This window comes from Salvelinus alpinus, chromosome 7 (genome assembly GCF_045679555.1).
Source record: "Salvelinus alpinus chromosome 7, SLU_Salpinus.1, whole genome shotgun sequence".
Lineage (NCBI taxonomy): Eukaryota > Metazoa > Chordata > Actinopteri > Salmoniformes > Salmonidae > Salvelinus > Salvelinus alpinus.
Genome location: NC_092092.1, coordinates 35,833,459 through 35,849,190, shown reverse-complemented (window position 1 = coordinate 35,849,190; position 15,732 = coordinate 35,833,459). Strand labels below are relative to the sequence as shown.

At 45.7% G+C, this 15,732-nt stretch overlaps 1 protein-coding gene across 2 annotated transcripts; it reads left to right on the top strand.

Moving 5' to 3' along the window:
- Window positions 1–1,590: 1,590 nt before the first annotated feature.
- On the top strand, window positions 1,591–15,732 carry LOC139580912 (pantothenate kinase 3-like). 2 transcript variants are annotated; one of them, XM_071410058.1, is made up of 7 exons: window positions 1,591–2,067; window positions 8,153–8,505; window positions 8,824–9,083; window positions 9,593–9,769; window positions 9,886–10,009; window positions 14,594–14,719; window positions 15,123–15,732. In XM_071410058.1, exons 1-7 carry the CDS (start codon window positions 1,758–1,760, stop codon window positions 15,180–15,182), a joined length of 1,410 nt encoding a protein of 469 aa, XP_071266159.1. In that variant the 5' UTR covers window positions 1,591–1,757; the 3' UTR covers window positions 15,183–15,732. The 2 variants fall into 2 exon arrangements, 1 of the variants encoding a protein (XP_071266159.1); XR_011676122.1 differs by lacking the exon at window positions 9,886–10,009 and having other exon boundaries at window positions 1,615–2,067; window positions 15,123–15,260.

Below are 15,732 nucleotides of genomic sequence, written 5' to 3'. Positions count from 1 at the left end.
GATTGATACACTTTGAAACACATCCTTTGGCGCCATCCTGCGCCATCCAATATCATTTTTTTTTTACACATACATTTATATAGGGCATATTATAGCCTATTTAGGATTAATCTATTTTAATGGCAAGGGGCAATTTGGGTAGGCTAAATCTATAAATGTAGTCATAATCAAATGTAGGATAGCTATTTTTTCTATTTAAGTTTTTGAAAAATATACTGGACACACCTTTTGTTCTAGCAGTACTGGGTTCTTATTAGGCCTACTTGTAGGTAGGATACAACACAGCCTATAATTGTAATTAGGCTTTTTACATTGTTCTTAAGTAGACCTAGAGTGTAACAATGTAACATAATTAGCCCAATTCCTGATAGGCTACACTACAAGAATAATTACACAGTAATACACTGTTAATTTAGCGTAGTCAGTTCATCAAATCAAATTTTATTGGTTGTGTACACAGATTTGCAGATGTTATCGCAGGTGCAGCGAAATGATTGCGTTTCTAGCTCCAACAGGGCAGTAGGCCTAATACCTAGCAATAATAATTTCAAAAAACAATACACACATAATCCCCCCCCCCCCCCCCCCCCACCAAAAAAAGTTGAAATTAAGAAAGATCAGAATGAGCAATGTCAGAGACTACGTGTAACAATATAACAGTAACTGATTTGGGCAAGGGAGACAGCAATACGAGTCATTTAGAAATGTAATAAACCAACCTGGTCTCAGAGGATTTCGTATTATTCTGTACATAAATCTGAGATAAATCTGAGATTTCGCATTTTATGTACTAATTTGTAGATGTCCATCAATGATATGTTACAAATTACAATTCGTTTTATATGTTATGAATTTGAAAAACGTACATTATCTTACGAATTTGTGAAACCTACAATCGATTACGAATTTGCTAAACGTATGATATTTTAAAAATTTGCAAAACATATGACATGTTACAAAAACTAGCTAGGTGGCTAACGTTAGCTAGGCTAGGGGTCCGGGTTAAGGTTAAGTTTAGGAGTTGGTTAAAGGGTAAGGTTAGCTAAAAGGGTTAGGGTTAGGTGAAGGGTTAGCTAAAAGGGTTCGGGGTAGGTTTAGTTGACATGCAAAGTAGTTTGCAGAGTAGCTAAAAAGTAGTAATAGTGGAAAAGTTGTTAATTAGCTAAAATGCTAACGTTGCCCATGATGAAATTTGAACTCTCAACCTTTGGGTTGCTAGACGTTGGTGTTTTATGGCCACCGATCCACCGTAAAATGATGTAACTATACCAAATGTAACATATCATACGAAAAGTAGTGTCTCGGATTTACGTACAGAATAATACAAAATGCTCCGAGACCAAGCCTGTACAATGACATAGGCTGCCGGCTGTCTTAACTCGGAAGCTGCCGCAAGAGGAGCATGATAAAGCAATGTAATAATAATACCCCCAGGGGAAATTGGGGGTTGTAAGAAACAGCCTATATACAATGACGTAGGCTGCTGGCTGTTTTAATTCTGAAGCTGCCGCAAGAGGAGCATGATGAAGCAAGATGACCGACAGTGACCCATAGATTGTATAAAGACAGTGACCTCAGTCAAACGTCCTAGCAGTTGTTGTGCTATTATCCACATCGACCAAACATCATTATTTTTTATCGTCGTGATAGATCTTTACCAAATAGCCTGACATTCTTTTGAAGAAACATCGCCGAGGAAAGCGGACTGATTTCGCCTTTCTGAGACTGCCCGCTAGTGCTTTCCCTGCGCAAAAAAAATGGATAATGGCAAAGCATCGGATATGAAAAGAACAGGCGCTTGCCAAGAGAATGGTTTGACAAATGGATTCAAGCCTACACAAACTGACAACGGGAGCTGCAATGTTTTAGGTTCAAACGGAACCAGTAGCAGTGGTTGTGGCGGGTGTAGTAGTAGTAGTAGTAGTAGTAGTAGTAGTGGTGGTGGTTGTAGCCATAATGGAATTGAAAATGTCCACCATCTTCAGGAGGATGCCCATAATAATGGGTCGCCTCCAAAGCGGTGCAGACTCAGGAGAAGAATGGATTCTGGCAAAAAGAACCGACCGCGTAAGTAGGACACAATATGAATTGTTTCCACACTGTTTCAGCATCGATGCTGTCAATCATGTCGGCTGTCTAAAATCGGCTACTTATGTGCATTATGAAAATTATACGACATTGAAACGACACATTCGGTCAAATTATGCCCTACACAATTTCAAAGCATCCTCTCAGGAATGAAAGGGACTGGGGGGAGGGGGGGTTCGACCTAAGTATTGATTGCACATAGCTCTGGGTGTCCAAAGTGACAGTCGCCTAGATTTTCTATGGTGCCATATCTAGTCTATTTGGATGACACAATGAACGGGTTAAGACATTATGCGGCAGGATATAATATCGCTTTATCGCGTTGCGAGGCTTTTTCAAGAATGTAAATAAGGAAGCCTATCCGCCCAATTCTCCTATTGATACTGCTTCTGTAATGAATAATGGGCCTGTACGCCTATGTGGAGAAATTATTTGTTTTCCTGTATTCTCAAAGTACATTCCATAAGCTATTTATGTCTATGAGAAATGCACAATTTAGCAAGCAATAAGAATCAAGCGCCATGTTCTGTATTATTTATACATGTTTTAATCATACAAATTATTATTGCATAGTATTTTACACGAATGTAACCCTTCTGGTAATAGAGCTGTAGCCTCTCTTTCTCTCCTCCCCTTTGTTATTGTGAGATCTTTGATGTTGTCCGTCGAGCCATTTTTCATTGGTCGTTCCAAAGTCAGGAGGTGTGCTGAAATCTCTGCTGATATGAGAGCCAAATAATTTCGACCAATCAGCCGTCAGTACTTGCCTAAGGAAGTTGGCTGAAGAAACTGACAGAGCAGCCAGCTCCATGAATAGCACAGATCTTTCTTTGTCTTCAATATAACACTGTAAAACAAATGTGTCACTATGTCAGGGGAATATAGTCTGCCTTATTGCTGTGATGACATCATCCCACAATTCATAAGGACTGAGTGATAGTACTTATCAGTCTTGGTATGAAGTGTATTTGACCATAAGCAACTTGATCTGAGGATCACAATGAAGTTTGTTGTTAAAAAAAATAGGTGGGAGTTTTTACTCTATTTTAAATGGATGAAATATACATATTTGCTTACTTTCGTGTATTTGTTTATTTACATCTCCTGCTACCTCGGCAGAATCAAATTTAAGCAAACAAACAGCAATTTTACAAATTTTACACTTTGGCGCCAGGAACTATTTGGCCGGTGGAGTAAGAAGCGGTCTTTATCTGTCTTCAATGCATGCAACCCAGCCATTTGTCCAAGAGGTTGCTACAACACTGCTGACTTGTCTGCTATCCTCTGGGAACAGTGGAAAGAGGTCTGGAATCCAGAAATACCACTTCTATTATATAATTGAATAGAAGGGATTGTGGACAATTGCTGCAAGTTGCTAAAATGCACTTGGCATGAAGACAAATACAACATTTTTACCTTCCTGTATGATCAATTGAGTAAGCATCATATGCTTTGCTGATGTCTCTTATTGGTAGTTCCCACTTGAATGCAACAAACTGAATCCCAATTTTTATGACAATTTTTTATTGAACCTTTATTTAACTAGGCAAGTCAGTTAAAAACAAATTCTTATTTACAATGACGGCCTACACCCATCCAAAGCCGGACAACGCTGGGCCAATTGTGCTCCGCCCTATGGGACTCCCAATCACGGCCGGTTGTGATACAGCCTGGAATCGAACCAGGGTGTCTGCAGTGACGCCTCAAGCACTGAGATGCAGTGCCTTAGACCGCTGCGCCATTCGGGAGCCCAAATAGAGCTAGGCTTTGCCAATCAGACTCAACTATGAAAATGTATGCCGTTAAATCATTTCCATTGAGCTTTGGTCCTTTGTTGCACATGCATGTGACCACTGTGAAATTATAGTAAAAGCAATATAGCTCAGCCATTACTTGAGAATGAGTGGCAGAAATTCAAGCATTCAGTCCTCTGTAAATTTACAGTGAAACCATTGCAATGCAGGATCTGTCTGTAGCACAACTGACTGAAGATATAAAAAGCAGGTGATTAAGTCAGTGAAGATTCCAGAGTAGACACTCACACATGTTATGTCAAGTTCCTCTACTAGAAATTGATTGTCCAACCCAGATTACATCACCAGTACACCTCTGATATATTGGATCGACCATATATCAGAGGTGTAATGGTGTTGTAATCTGGGTATCATTGCAAGCCAGAACCAAATCAACAATTACATCTCAAATTTGACTATTTTAAGCACCTCAAGCATGTCTTTTGGTTACTGCTTTTCTGTAGCTTCACACATAGTTGAATGTAACCAGGCTGGTTTGTGGAATGAGCAATAAGGGGCTATACACCCCTCTGTCAAATGAAGTGCTATTGAACCAGTTTGCCTGCCGATGTATTGACTACATATTCATTGTACTGTACACTCAAGAGTTAATTGAGAGTTAGGCAGGATATCCAGGCAATCTTCTCTCCATGCCGGGGTTTCCATGGCAACAAAGCCCTCATCTTTTGTTGCAGAACAAACACACTGCTGTGAATTTAAGACGACCCTCTTCCTCTCCCTTCCTCTCTCCAAAAAAAGAGAGAAACATGTCACAATGATCTACTAATATGAAGACATGATGTGTGCATAATATGCCATAATGCTTTCGTCTTCAGTGAAATCAAGTTAGAAAATGCAACAGGTTTGAGTAGGTTTGTCACGATCGTGTGTAGGAGAGACGGACCAAAACGCAGCATGAGGAAAATAAGCCATCTTCTTTTAATTAAATGAACGAAGATGAACATAAAACGAAAACACTATACAAACAAACAAAACAACAAATGATCGTGAAGCTAAATAACGCAAGTGCACAGACAAGCAACAAACGTTAAACAAGACAACTACCCACAAAAGCCTACTGCCTATGGCTACCTTAAATATGGCTCCCAATCAGAGACAAATGAATGACAGCTGTCTCTGATTGAGACCCAATCTAGGCAGCCATAGACATAACTAGACAACCTCACAATTATCTATCCCATACACAATACAACACCCATAGACTAAACAAAACACACACAACATACAATGCCCACCCCAACTCACGCCCTGACCAACTAAACATAATCAAAATAACATAAAAATAGGTCAGGAACGTGACATAACCCCCCCCTCAAGGTGCGTACTCCGAACGCACCACCAAAAGTCTAGGGGAGGGTCTGGGTGGGCATCTGTCCACGGTGGTGGCTCCGGCTCTGGACGCTGCCCCCACACCACCATAGTCACTCCCCGCTTCCGTATCCCCCCCCCAATGACCACCCTCCAACTAAACCCACCTAACTGAAGGGGCAGCATCGGGATAAGGGGCAGCACCGGGATAAAGGGCAACACCGGGCTGAGGGACGGCAGCTCCGGGCTGAGGGACGGCAGCTCCGGACTGAGGGACGGCAGCTCCGGACTGAGGGACGGCAGCTCCGGACTGAGGGACGGCAGCTCCGGACTGAGGGACGGCAGCTCCGGACTGGCTGGCGGATCCTGGCTGGCTGGCTCTGGCTGGTCATGGCTGGCTGACGGCTCTGGCTGGTCATGGCTGGCTGACGGCTCTGGCTGGTCATGGCTGGCTGACGGCTCTGGCTGGTCATGGCTGGCTGACGGCTCTGGCTGGTCATGGCTGGCGGAAGGCTCTGGCTGATCCGGTCTGGCGGAAGGCTCTGGCTGATCCGGTCTGGCGGAAGGCTCTGGCTGATCCGGTCTGGCGGAAGGCTCTGGCTGATCCGGTCTGGCGGAAGGCTCTGGCTGATCCGGTCTGGCGGAAGGCTCTGGCTGATCCGGTCTGGCGGAAGGCTCTGGCTGATCCGGTCTGGCGGAAGGCTCTGGCTGATCCGGTCTGGCGGACGGCTCTAGCGGCTCCTGTCTGGCGGACGGCTCTAGCGGCTCCTGTCTGGCGGACGGCTCTGTAGGCTCATGGCAGACGGGCGGCTTTGCAGGCTCATGGCAGACGGGCGGCTTTGCAGGCTCATGGCAGACGGACAGTTCAGACGGCGTATGGCAGACGGGCAGTTCAGACGCCGCTGGGCAGACGGGCAGTTCAGGCGCCGCTGGGCAGACGGGCAGTTCAGGCGCCGCTGGGCAGACGGGCAGTTCAGGCGCCGCTGGGCAGACGGGCAGTTCAGGCGCCGCTGGGCAGACGGGCAGTTCAGGCGCCGCTGGGCAGACGGCAGACTCTGGCCGGCTGAGACGCACTGTAGGCCTGGTGCGTGGTACCGGAACTGGAGGTACCGGGCTAAGGACACGCACCTTCAGGCTAGTGCGGGGAACAACAACAGGGCACACTGGACTCTCGTGGCGCACTCTAGGCCTGGTGCGTGGTACCGGAACTGGAGGTACCGGGCTGAGGGCACGCACCTCAGGGCGAGTGCGGGGAGAAGGAACAGTGCGTACAGGGCTCTGGAGACGCACAGGAGGCTTGGTGCGTGGTGCCGGAACTGGAGGCACTGGGCTGGAGACACGCACCATAGGGAGAGTGCGTGGAGGAGGAACAGGGCTCTGGAGATGCACTGGAAGCCTGGTGCGTGGTGTAGGCACTGATGGTACTGAGCTGGGGTGGGAAGGTGGCGCCGGATATACCGGACCGTGAAGGAGGACACGTGCTCTTGAGCACCGAGCCTCCCCAACCTTACCAGGTTGAATGGTCCCCGTAGCCCTGCCAGTGCGGCGAGGTGGAATAGCCCGCACTGGGCTATGCAGGCGAACCGGGGACACCACCTGTAAGGCTGGTGCCATGTACGCCGGCCCGAGGAGACGTACTGGAGGCCAGATACGTTGGGCCGGCTTCATGGCATCCGGCTCGATGCCCAACCTAGCCCTCCCAGTGCGGCAAGGTGGAATAGCCCGCACTGGGCTAAGCACGCGTACTGGGGACACCGTGCGCTTTACCGCATAACACGGTGTCTGACCAGTACGACGCCCTCTCACTCCACGGCAAGCCCGGGGAGTTGGCTCAGGTATCCTACCCGGCTTCGCCACACTCCCCTTTAGCCCCCCCCCAAGAAATTTTTGGGTGAGCCTCTCGGGCTTCCAGCCTCTCATACGTGCTGCCTCCTCATACCAGCGCTCCTGGGCTGTGGCTGCCTCCTTCTCCTCCCGAGAGCGGCGATTCTCTCCCACCTTAGCCCAGGGTCCTTCTCCATTGCCCCCCCAAGAAATTTTTGGGTGAGCCTCTCGGGCTTCCAGCCTCTCATACGTGCTGCCTCCTCATACCAGCGCTCCTGGGCTGTGGCTGCCTCCTTCTCCTCCCGAGAGCGGCGATTCTCTCCCACCTTAGCCCAGGGTCCTTCTCCATTGAAAATTTGCTCCCAACTCCATTCCTCTTCTCTCCATTGCTTTAGTTCTTGCCCTCCTTCCTCAATCCGCTTGGTCCTGTTGTGGTGGGTAGTTCTGTCACGATCGTGTGTAGGAGAGACGGACCAAAACGCAGCATGAGGAAAATAAGCCATCTTCTTTTAATTAAATGAACGAAGATGAACATAAAACGAAAACACTATACAAACAAACAAAACAACAAATGATCGTGAAGCTAAATAACGCAAGTGCACAGACAAGCAACAAACGTTAAACAAGACAACTACCCACAAAAGCCTACTGCCTATGGCTACCTTAAATATGGCTCCCAATCAGAGACAAATGAATGACAGCTGTCTCTGATTGAGACCCAATCTAGGCAGCCATAGACATAACTAGACAACCTCACAATTATCTATCCCATACACAATACAACACCCATAGACTAAACAAAACACACACAACATACAATGCCCACCCCAACTCACGCCCTGACCAACTAAACATAATCAAAATAACATAAAAATAGGTCAGGAACGTGACAAGGTTTCAGTTAGCACAGCTCATTTCTGGACTTATATGGAGCAATAGCTTAGTTGTGACATAGACAGAATACTAGAGCCCTCTGTTTTGAGAGTATGCATTTCCCCATAGTGGATTTTGCACAATTCCAAAAGAGGTTAACAGTGCTTTTCTACAGGCAACGGTGACCAAGCTTTTCCTGAATCTACCAACTAATCTCTCAAAACACCTTTTGTTTTCTGTTCCAGCCTTCCCCTGGTTTGGGATGGACATCGGCGGCACCCTGGTGAAGCTGGTTTACTTTGAGCCTAAGGACATCACGGCAGAGGAGGAGCAAGAGGAGGTGGAGAGCCTGAAGAGCATCCGCCACTACCTGACCTCCAATGTGGCCTACGGCGACACAGGCATCCGCGATGTCCACCTAGAGCTGAAAAACCTGACTATGTGCGGCCGGAAGGGCAACCTGCACTTCATCCGCTTCCCCACCCAAGACATGCTGGGCTTCATCCAGATGGGCAGAGACAAGAACTTCTCCAGCCTGCACACCACACTCTGTGCCACCGGCGGAGGGGCGTACAAGTTTGAGGACGACTTTAGGACGGTGCGTGGTGGTTGCTAGAACGATTGGGTTTCGTCAGCCAGGGAGAATGACTGAAAGTGACAGGCGATGTGAATTCATGTTCTATTGCATGTTATTACATGTCATTAGTCAGTTAAACATATTCTGGCATGATCATTACAGGCAACATGGTTTCTCATGTGATTAGATGGGAGTAGGTGTTGATGGTTCAGGCTTGCCTGGTTGAGGTGTGTTATAGACAGTTCATGCTCTTGGAGGAGTTACCATTGCATATCAAAACCACTCCAGTTTCTCTTTCTGTCCTATAGTCTTATAGATCTTCTGCTTTCCATCTCCCAGATCGCCAACCTAGAGCTACAGAAGCTAGATGAACTGGACTGTCTCATCCATGGTCTTCTCTATGTGGACTCAGTGGGGTTCAATGGCCATCCAAAGTGCTACTTTTTCGAGAACCCCTCTGATCCCGAGAGTGAGAACTGTGTCAAGAGAGCATGTTGCCTTGACAACCCCTTCCCCATGTTGTTGGTAAACATTGGCTCAGGGGTCAGCGTCCTGGCAGTCTATTCGAAGGACAACTACAAACGGGTCACAGGAACCAGGTAAATAAATGTAATCTGTTGCTGTTTTAGTGTATGCAAACAGAGGTAATCCTGTGTCACTCCACGTCATGATAGCTGTATTTATTTGATCTGTCATTGGTAACACAGTTCTATCATTGCTCGCGTTCATCTGTATTCAATGTATTCTTGTTTTGAGTCTAGATAATAGTTACCGCGGTAACTAGTTAATAACTTCTTAGTCAAATACAACTTTCCCACTGGGCAAAAACTGGTGTTTCCATGTAATTTCAACAAACAAAAAATGTAATGTGATAAAAGAAAAAGCAATCAACGTAAGGGAATTTTGTATTTTTTTCCCACCAAATTTATAACCTAAATCCAATGACATGGTGATATTTTTTCTTGGATTCACATTAGTTGACAACTCAATCAAATGTAAACCAAAACTAGACATTGAAATTGCCTGTGCCCAGTGGGTTGTTTCCTGCAAGCTAAACAGTGGTACAACCCATAGAGTAGTAGGTCACATAATTGCCTGTCCCCCACAGTTTGGGAGGTGGTACTTTCCTAGGCCTGTGCTGCTTGCTGACTGGCTGCGAGACTTTCGAGGAGGCCCTGGAAATGGCAGCGAAGGGGGACAGCAGCAACGTGGACAAACTGGTGAAGGACATCTACGGAGGAGACTATGAACGCTTCGGTCTCCAGGGGTCTGCAGTTGCATCTAGGTGAGGTCTAAGTTAGCTGATACATGATACGTGTTGTAACCTCAAGACTTCCAGTAACAGTATGCTTTGAAAACGGGAGTATTATGGAAACTAACCCAGTGAATAATTCATTGCAGTTTTGGTCATATGATGAGCAAGGAGAAGCGTGTCAGCATCAGTAAGGAGGACCTAGCCCGAGCCACTCTCGTCACCATCACCAACAACATTGGTTCTATTGCTCGTATGTGTGCGGTGAATGAGGTACAAAGTAGATGTATTTACTTCTGTTTCAGTGGAAGTCTTACTTCAATGAGTAATTCTAACCCGTGTTAATTTCGTCAACAATAACTCTGATAAAAAATACTTGTCGACAACCTATTTTTCCTGACTAAAACTGACGATAACGAAACGAGATGCCCTGAAAAACCCCTGATAACTATTACTAATTACTTTTCATTTTAGTCTACGGAAAAATGTGACAAGATGAGAATTCCACATGAAACGAATGAACATTTAATTTGACATGAAGCATACATGCATGCAGATTATTTCATGCAATCCTCTCATTGGCAGAATGATAATCTTTCAGTTGCACGGTCTGAGCTGATCTGCCCGGCTGTCCCACACAGCTCCCAGGTGGTCACGTCAATCACTCGTCAGTCTTTTGAACTGATGAGAAGCCAGGACACTTGACTTGTAGCTAACCTCAACTAGAAACAATCATGTCTACTCTTGTACTTTCATGTAGGCTATTTTTGCTTTGATCACATCAGAAGCTCTATTTTCCCATGCGTGCTGTTATTCATTCATCTGCGTTGCTGCTCTCACGCCGCGGACTGCAAATGCGAGTTGCGGTAGCTTGTTCCCTATGGGGAAAAACAAATGCTATTTGTTGGATATTAGAGGTAAAGTAATACTTCTAGCATTTTCATATTCTCCTCTTTTCAAGGAAACCACTGTTATTTACCCCCCCTTGACGATTATGATGGGGAGAAAATCCGAGCTCTAAATTGTTTAACCTGTAGCCAAGGCTTTATAGCCTACATGGTTAATTATGGCTGTTATTGTTTACAATCTGCCACAATATCAATGTAGCCAGCTAAGGTATACCCCATGTATAGTAGGCCTAGTTGGAAAAGCCTATCTGAATGTGCACATGATGGAAGTTAGAGGTAGCCTAAATATTCATGATTTAATAGTCGAGTTTTAGTCGACTGATGATAACTAAAACTGACGAAGGATGAAATGACTAAAACGTGACGAAGACTCAAATGTATTTGAAGACTAGAACTACGTTTAAAATAGCTGCCAAAATGAACACTGATTGAAACAGTGAGAATATACCACACTGCGGTGTGACTGTAACATAAGTGTGAACTTTCTCAAAGTGATTGTCTGTCACCAAAACACAAAGGAGCGAAGTGGATTCAGCAGCCAGTGTGATGGATGATGGGAATGGACTCTGTGTGCTTTCAGCTTCTTTACAGTGTTGCCTTGTGGCATGGAGATCAAGCAGCATTGTACAGGGCTATCAAAGCACATAGAACAACAACAGGAAGCTTCCTGACACAAATATCAAGCGGGCAAAGGATCTGCCCCTTGAGTAACCCCGTTGTAATGTTTTGAGCACGAGGTACACAAATGTACATTTGATTCCGCTTTCTAGCTACCTATGCATATAGAGTACGGTGTATGAATTGGGGGAAGTCTTAAAACGAGCCTGCATAGTGCACCGCTTTTTTACTGCCCCCGGGTTTTACTTAGAATGAGCGGACTTAATCTGTTCCCCCCCGCAACTATGTCCTTCACGGGAGTTGAGCTGTTCATTCTTGGCTATTGCTCAATCTTTTTCTCCCTTGCTGCTGAGTCACTGAAGCATGAGACAGCTCCTCCCACTGCTGTAATGTCAGGTTCTCTCCCCTAGATGGCAGCAAGACATCCATCTATGCCACGTGTCAAACTCATTCCATGGAGGGCCGAGTGTCTGCGAGTTTTCGCTCTTCCCCTGTACTTGATTGATAAATTAAGGTCACTGATTGGTATGGAACTCCCCTCACCTTGGGCTCCCGAGTGGCGCAGTGGTCTAAGGCACTGTATCTCAGTGCAAGAGGCGCCACTACAGTCCCTGGTTTGAATCCAGGCTGTATCACATCCGGCCGTGATTGGGAGTCCCATAGGGCGGCGCACAATTGGCCCAGCGTCGTCTGGGTTTGGCCGGGGTAGGCCGTCATTGTAAATAAGAATTTGTTCTTAACTGACTTGCCTAGTTAAATAAAGGTTACATTTAAAAATGTGAATGTTAAGCCTGGTTGCCTAAATCAAATCAAATCAAATCAAATTTTATTAGTCACATACACATGGTTAGCAGATGTTAATGCGAGTGTAGCGAAATGCTTGTGCTTCTAGTTCCGACAATGCAGTAATAACCAACAGTAATCTAACCTAACAATTCCACACTACTACCTTACACACACACACAAGTGTAAGGGATAAAGAATATGTACATAAAGATATATGGATGAGTGGTGGTACAGAACGGCATGGCAGATGCAGTAGATGGTATAGAGTACGGTATATACATATGAGATGAGTACTGTAGGGTATGTAAACATAAAGTGGCATAGTTTAAAGTGGCTAGTGGTACATGTATTGCATAAAGATGGCAAGATGCAGTAGATGATATAGAGTACAGTATATATACATATGAGATGGGTAATGTAGGGTATGTAAACATTGTATTAAGTGGCATTGCTTAAAGTGGCTAGTGGTACATTTTTTACATAATTTCCATCAATTCCCATTTTTAAAGTGGCTGGAGTTGAGTCAGTATGTTGGCAGCGGCCGCTAAATGTTAGTGGTGGCTGTTTAACAGTCTGATGGCCTTGAGATAGAAGCTGTTTTTCAGTCTCTCGGTCCCTGCTTTGATGCTCCTGTACTGACCTCGCCTTCTGGATGATAGCGGGGTGAACAGGCAGTGGCTTGGGTGGTTGTTGTCCTTGATGATCTTTATGGCCTTCCTGTGACATCGGGTGGTGTAGGTGTCCTGGAGGGCAGGTAGTTTGCCCCTGGTGATGCGTTCTGCAGACCTCACTACCCTCTGGAGAGCCTTACGGTTGTGGGCGGAGCAGTTGCCGTACCAGGCGGTGATACAGCCCGACAGGATGCTCTCGATTGTGCATCTGTAGAAGTTTGTGAGTGCTTTTGGTGACAAGCCAAATTTCTTCAGCCTCCTGAGGTTGAAGAGGCGCTGCTGCGCCTTCTTCACAACGCTGTCTGTGTGGGTGGACCAGTTCAGTTTGTCCGTGATGTGTACACCGAGGAACTTAAAACTTTCCACCTTCTCCACTACTGACCCGTCGATGTGGATAGGGGGGTGCTCCCTCTGCTGTTTCCTGAAGTCCACAATCATCTCCTTTGTTTTGTTGACGTTGAGTATGAGGTTATTTTCCTGACACCACACTCCGAGGGCCCTCACCTCCTCCCTGTAGGCCGTCTCGTCGTTGTTGGTGATCAAGCCTACCACTGTAGTGTCATCCGCAAACTTGATGATTGAGTTGGAGGCGTGCATGGCCACGCAGTCGTGGGTGAACAGGGAGTACAGGAGAGGGCTCAGAACGCACCCTTGTGGGGCCCCAGTGTTGAGGATCAGCGGGGTGGAGATGTTGTTACCTACCCTCACCACCTGGGGGCGGCCCGTCAGGAAGTCCAGGACCCAGTTGCACAGGGCGGGGTCGAGACCCAGGGTCTCGAGCTTGATGACGAGTTTGGAGGGTACTATGGTGTTAAATGCTGAGCTGTAATCGATGAACAGCATTCTCACATGGGTATTCCTCTTGTCCAGATGGGTTAGGGCAGTGTGCAGTGTGGTTGCGATTGCGTCGTCTGTGGACCTATTGGGTCGGTAAGCAAATTGGAGTGGGTCTAGGGTGTCCGGTAGGGTGGAGGTGATATGGTCCTTGACTAGTCTCTCAAAGCACTTCATGATGACGGAAGTGAGTGCTACGGGGCGGTAGTCGTTTAGCTCAGTTACCTTAGCTTTCTTGGGAACAGGAACAATGGTGGCCCTCTTGAAGCATGTGGGAACAGCAGACTGGGATAAGGATTGATTGAATATGTCCGTAAACACACCAGCCAGCTGGTCTGCGCATGCTCTGAGGACGCGGCTGGGAATGCCGTCTGGGCCTGCAGCCTTGCGAGGGTTAACACGTTTAAATGTTTTACTCACCTCGGCTGCAGTGAAGGAGAGCCCGCAGGTTTTGGTAGGGGGCCGTGTCAGTGGCACTGTATTGTCCTCAAAGCGGGCAAAAAAGTTGTTTAGCCTGTCTGGGAGCAAGACATCCTGGTCCTCGACGGGGCTGGTTTTCTTTTTGTAATCCGTGATTGACTGTAGACCCTGCCACATACCTCTTGTGTCTGAGCTGTTGAATTTCGACTCGATTTTGTCTCTGTACTGAGACTTGGCCTGTTTGATTGCCTTGCGGAGAGAATAGCTACACTGTTTGTATTCGGTCATGCTTCCGGTCACCTTGCCCTGGTTAAAAGCAGTGGTTCGCGCTTTCAGTTTCACGCGAATGCTGCCGTCAATCCACGGTTTCTGGTCTTATTCGAAAGGAAAAAACTAAAACCAGCAGACACTAAACCCTCCATGGAATGAATTTGACGTCCCTTATCTATGGCTATTAGTCTGAGAGAGCTGGCCTAAGGTCTTTAAACAAATCTTTTTTTTTTCTTTTTTTTTTTACGTCTTACTTTGGAAATATCTAATTCTGTCCTGCTTTATGAAACAGTCATTCTTGCAAGCTCTAAAAATGTCTGGCTTACCAATGGTTCAATGTTGTCTTTCAGAAAATTGAAAGAGTGGTGTTTGTTGGGAATTTCCTGAGAATCAATACTGTGTCAACGAAGCTGCTTGCGTACGCCATGGACTTTTGGTCCAAAGGACAATTAAAAGCTCTCTTCTTAGAGCATGAGGTAAGTAGTTTGCAATATATATGTGTTCTTTTTATTTAACTAGGCAAGTCAGTTAAGAACAAATTATTATTTACAATGACGGCCTACCAGGGTTAACTGCCTTGTTCAGGGGCAGAACGACAGATGTTTACCATGTCAGCGCAGGGATTCGATCCAGCAACCTTTCAGTTACTGGCCCAACGCTCTAACCACTAGGCTACCTGCCGCCCACGTTCTGTGTTATGTGAGGGATGTTCAGCGCACTTGTTGTTTTAGTCTAATTGTACAATAAAAATGGTAAACAACAGATCATCTGCATATATTTGGATAGATTACAATTGGGCGCTGAGCAGGAATATCAAGGTTGCTGATGATAACCTGGTCAAATACCTAAACAGATAATGAAGCCCTCTGTTTTTTTCAGGGTTATTTCGGGGCCGTCGGTGCCTTCCTGGAACTACTGAGGATAACAGATGACCTTTGAGACAGAAACCCTAACTCTCACCACAAGACACTGCTACTCTACGGTTTCGGAAAAGCTACTGACCGCACGAAAAGGGGAAAATACATTTGAATAATTTAACTGTTTTAAGAGGTTCTACTAATTATCCTCCTCCTTGTCTGCTGATGTTTTAAAAAATAGATTTTTAATATTATGAATGCAGGCTGGAGGAGATGAGGTTGGTGTTTTATTTGCCACTGAAAAGCAAACCTGGGTACTTATTGTTTATAAAAACCCTAACTGTATATTGAATGTGTGATTAAGCCAAACGCTACTGATCCCTGATCCTTCGTGTGTTTTTGCTTTTGTTTACTTTTTTTGTGATCAGAGACCCCCCCCCCAAAAAAATATCTTATTGGTCCCTTATTTGTTTAATTGAAATTGTATAAAGTACTTACAAGATGTAAGTAGATACATTGATCTTTAAAGCATTAGCTTACAACTAGCTTTTGCACTTTTTTCTAATCAATCGTCCTATCCCAATGTTCTGTGATATGATTTGAGATATAATCAAATATATTACCCTACCGAA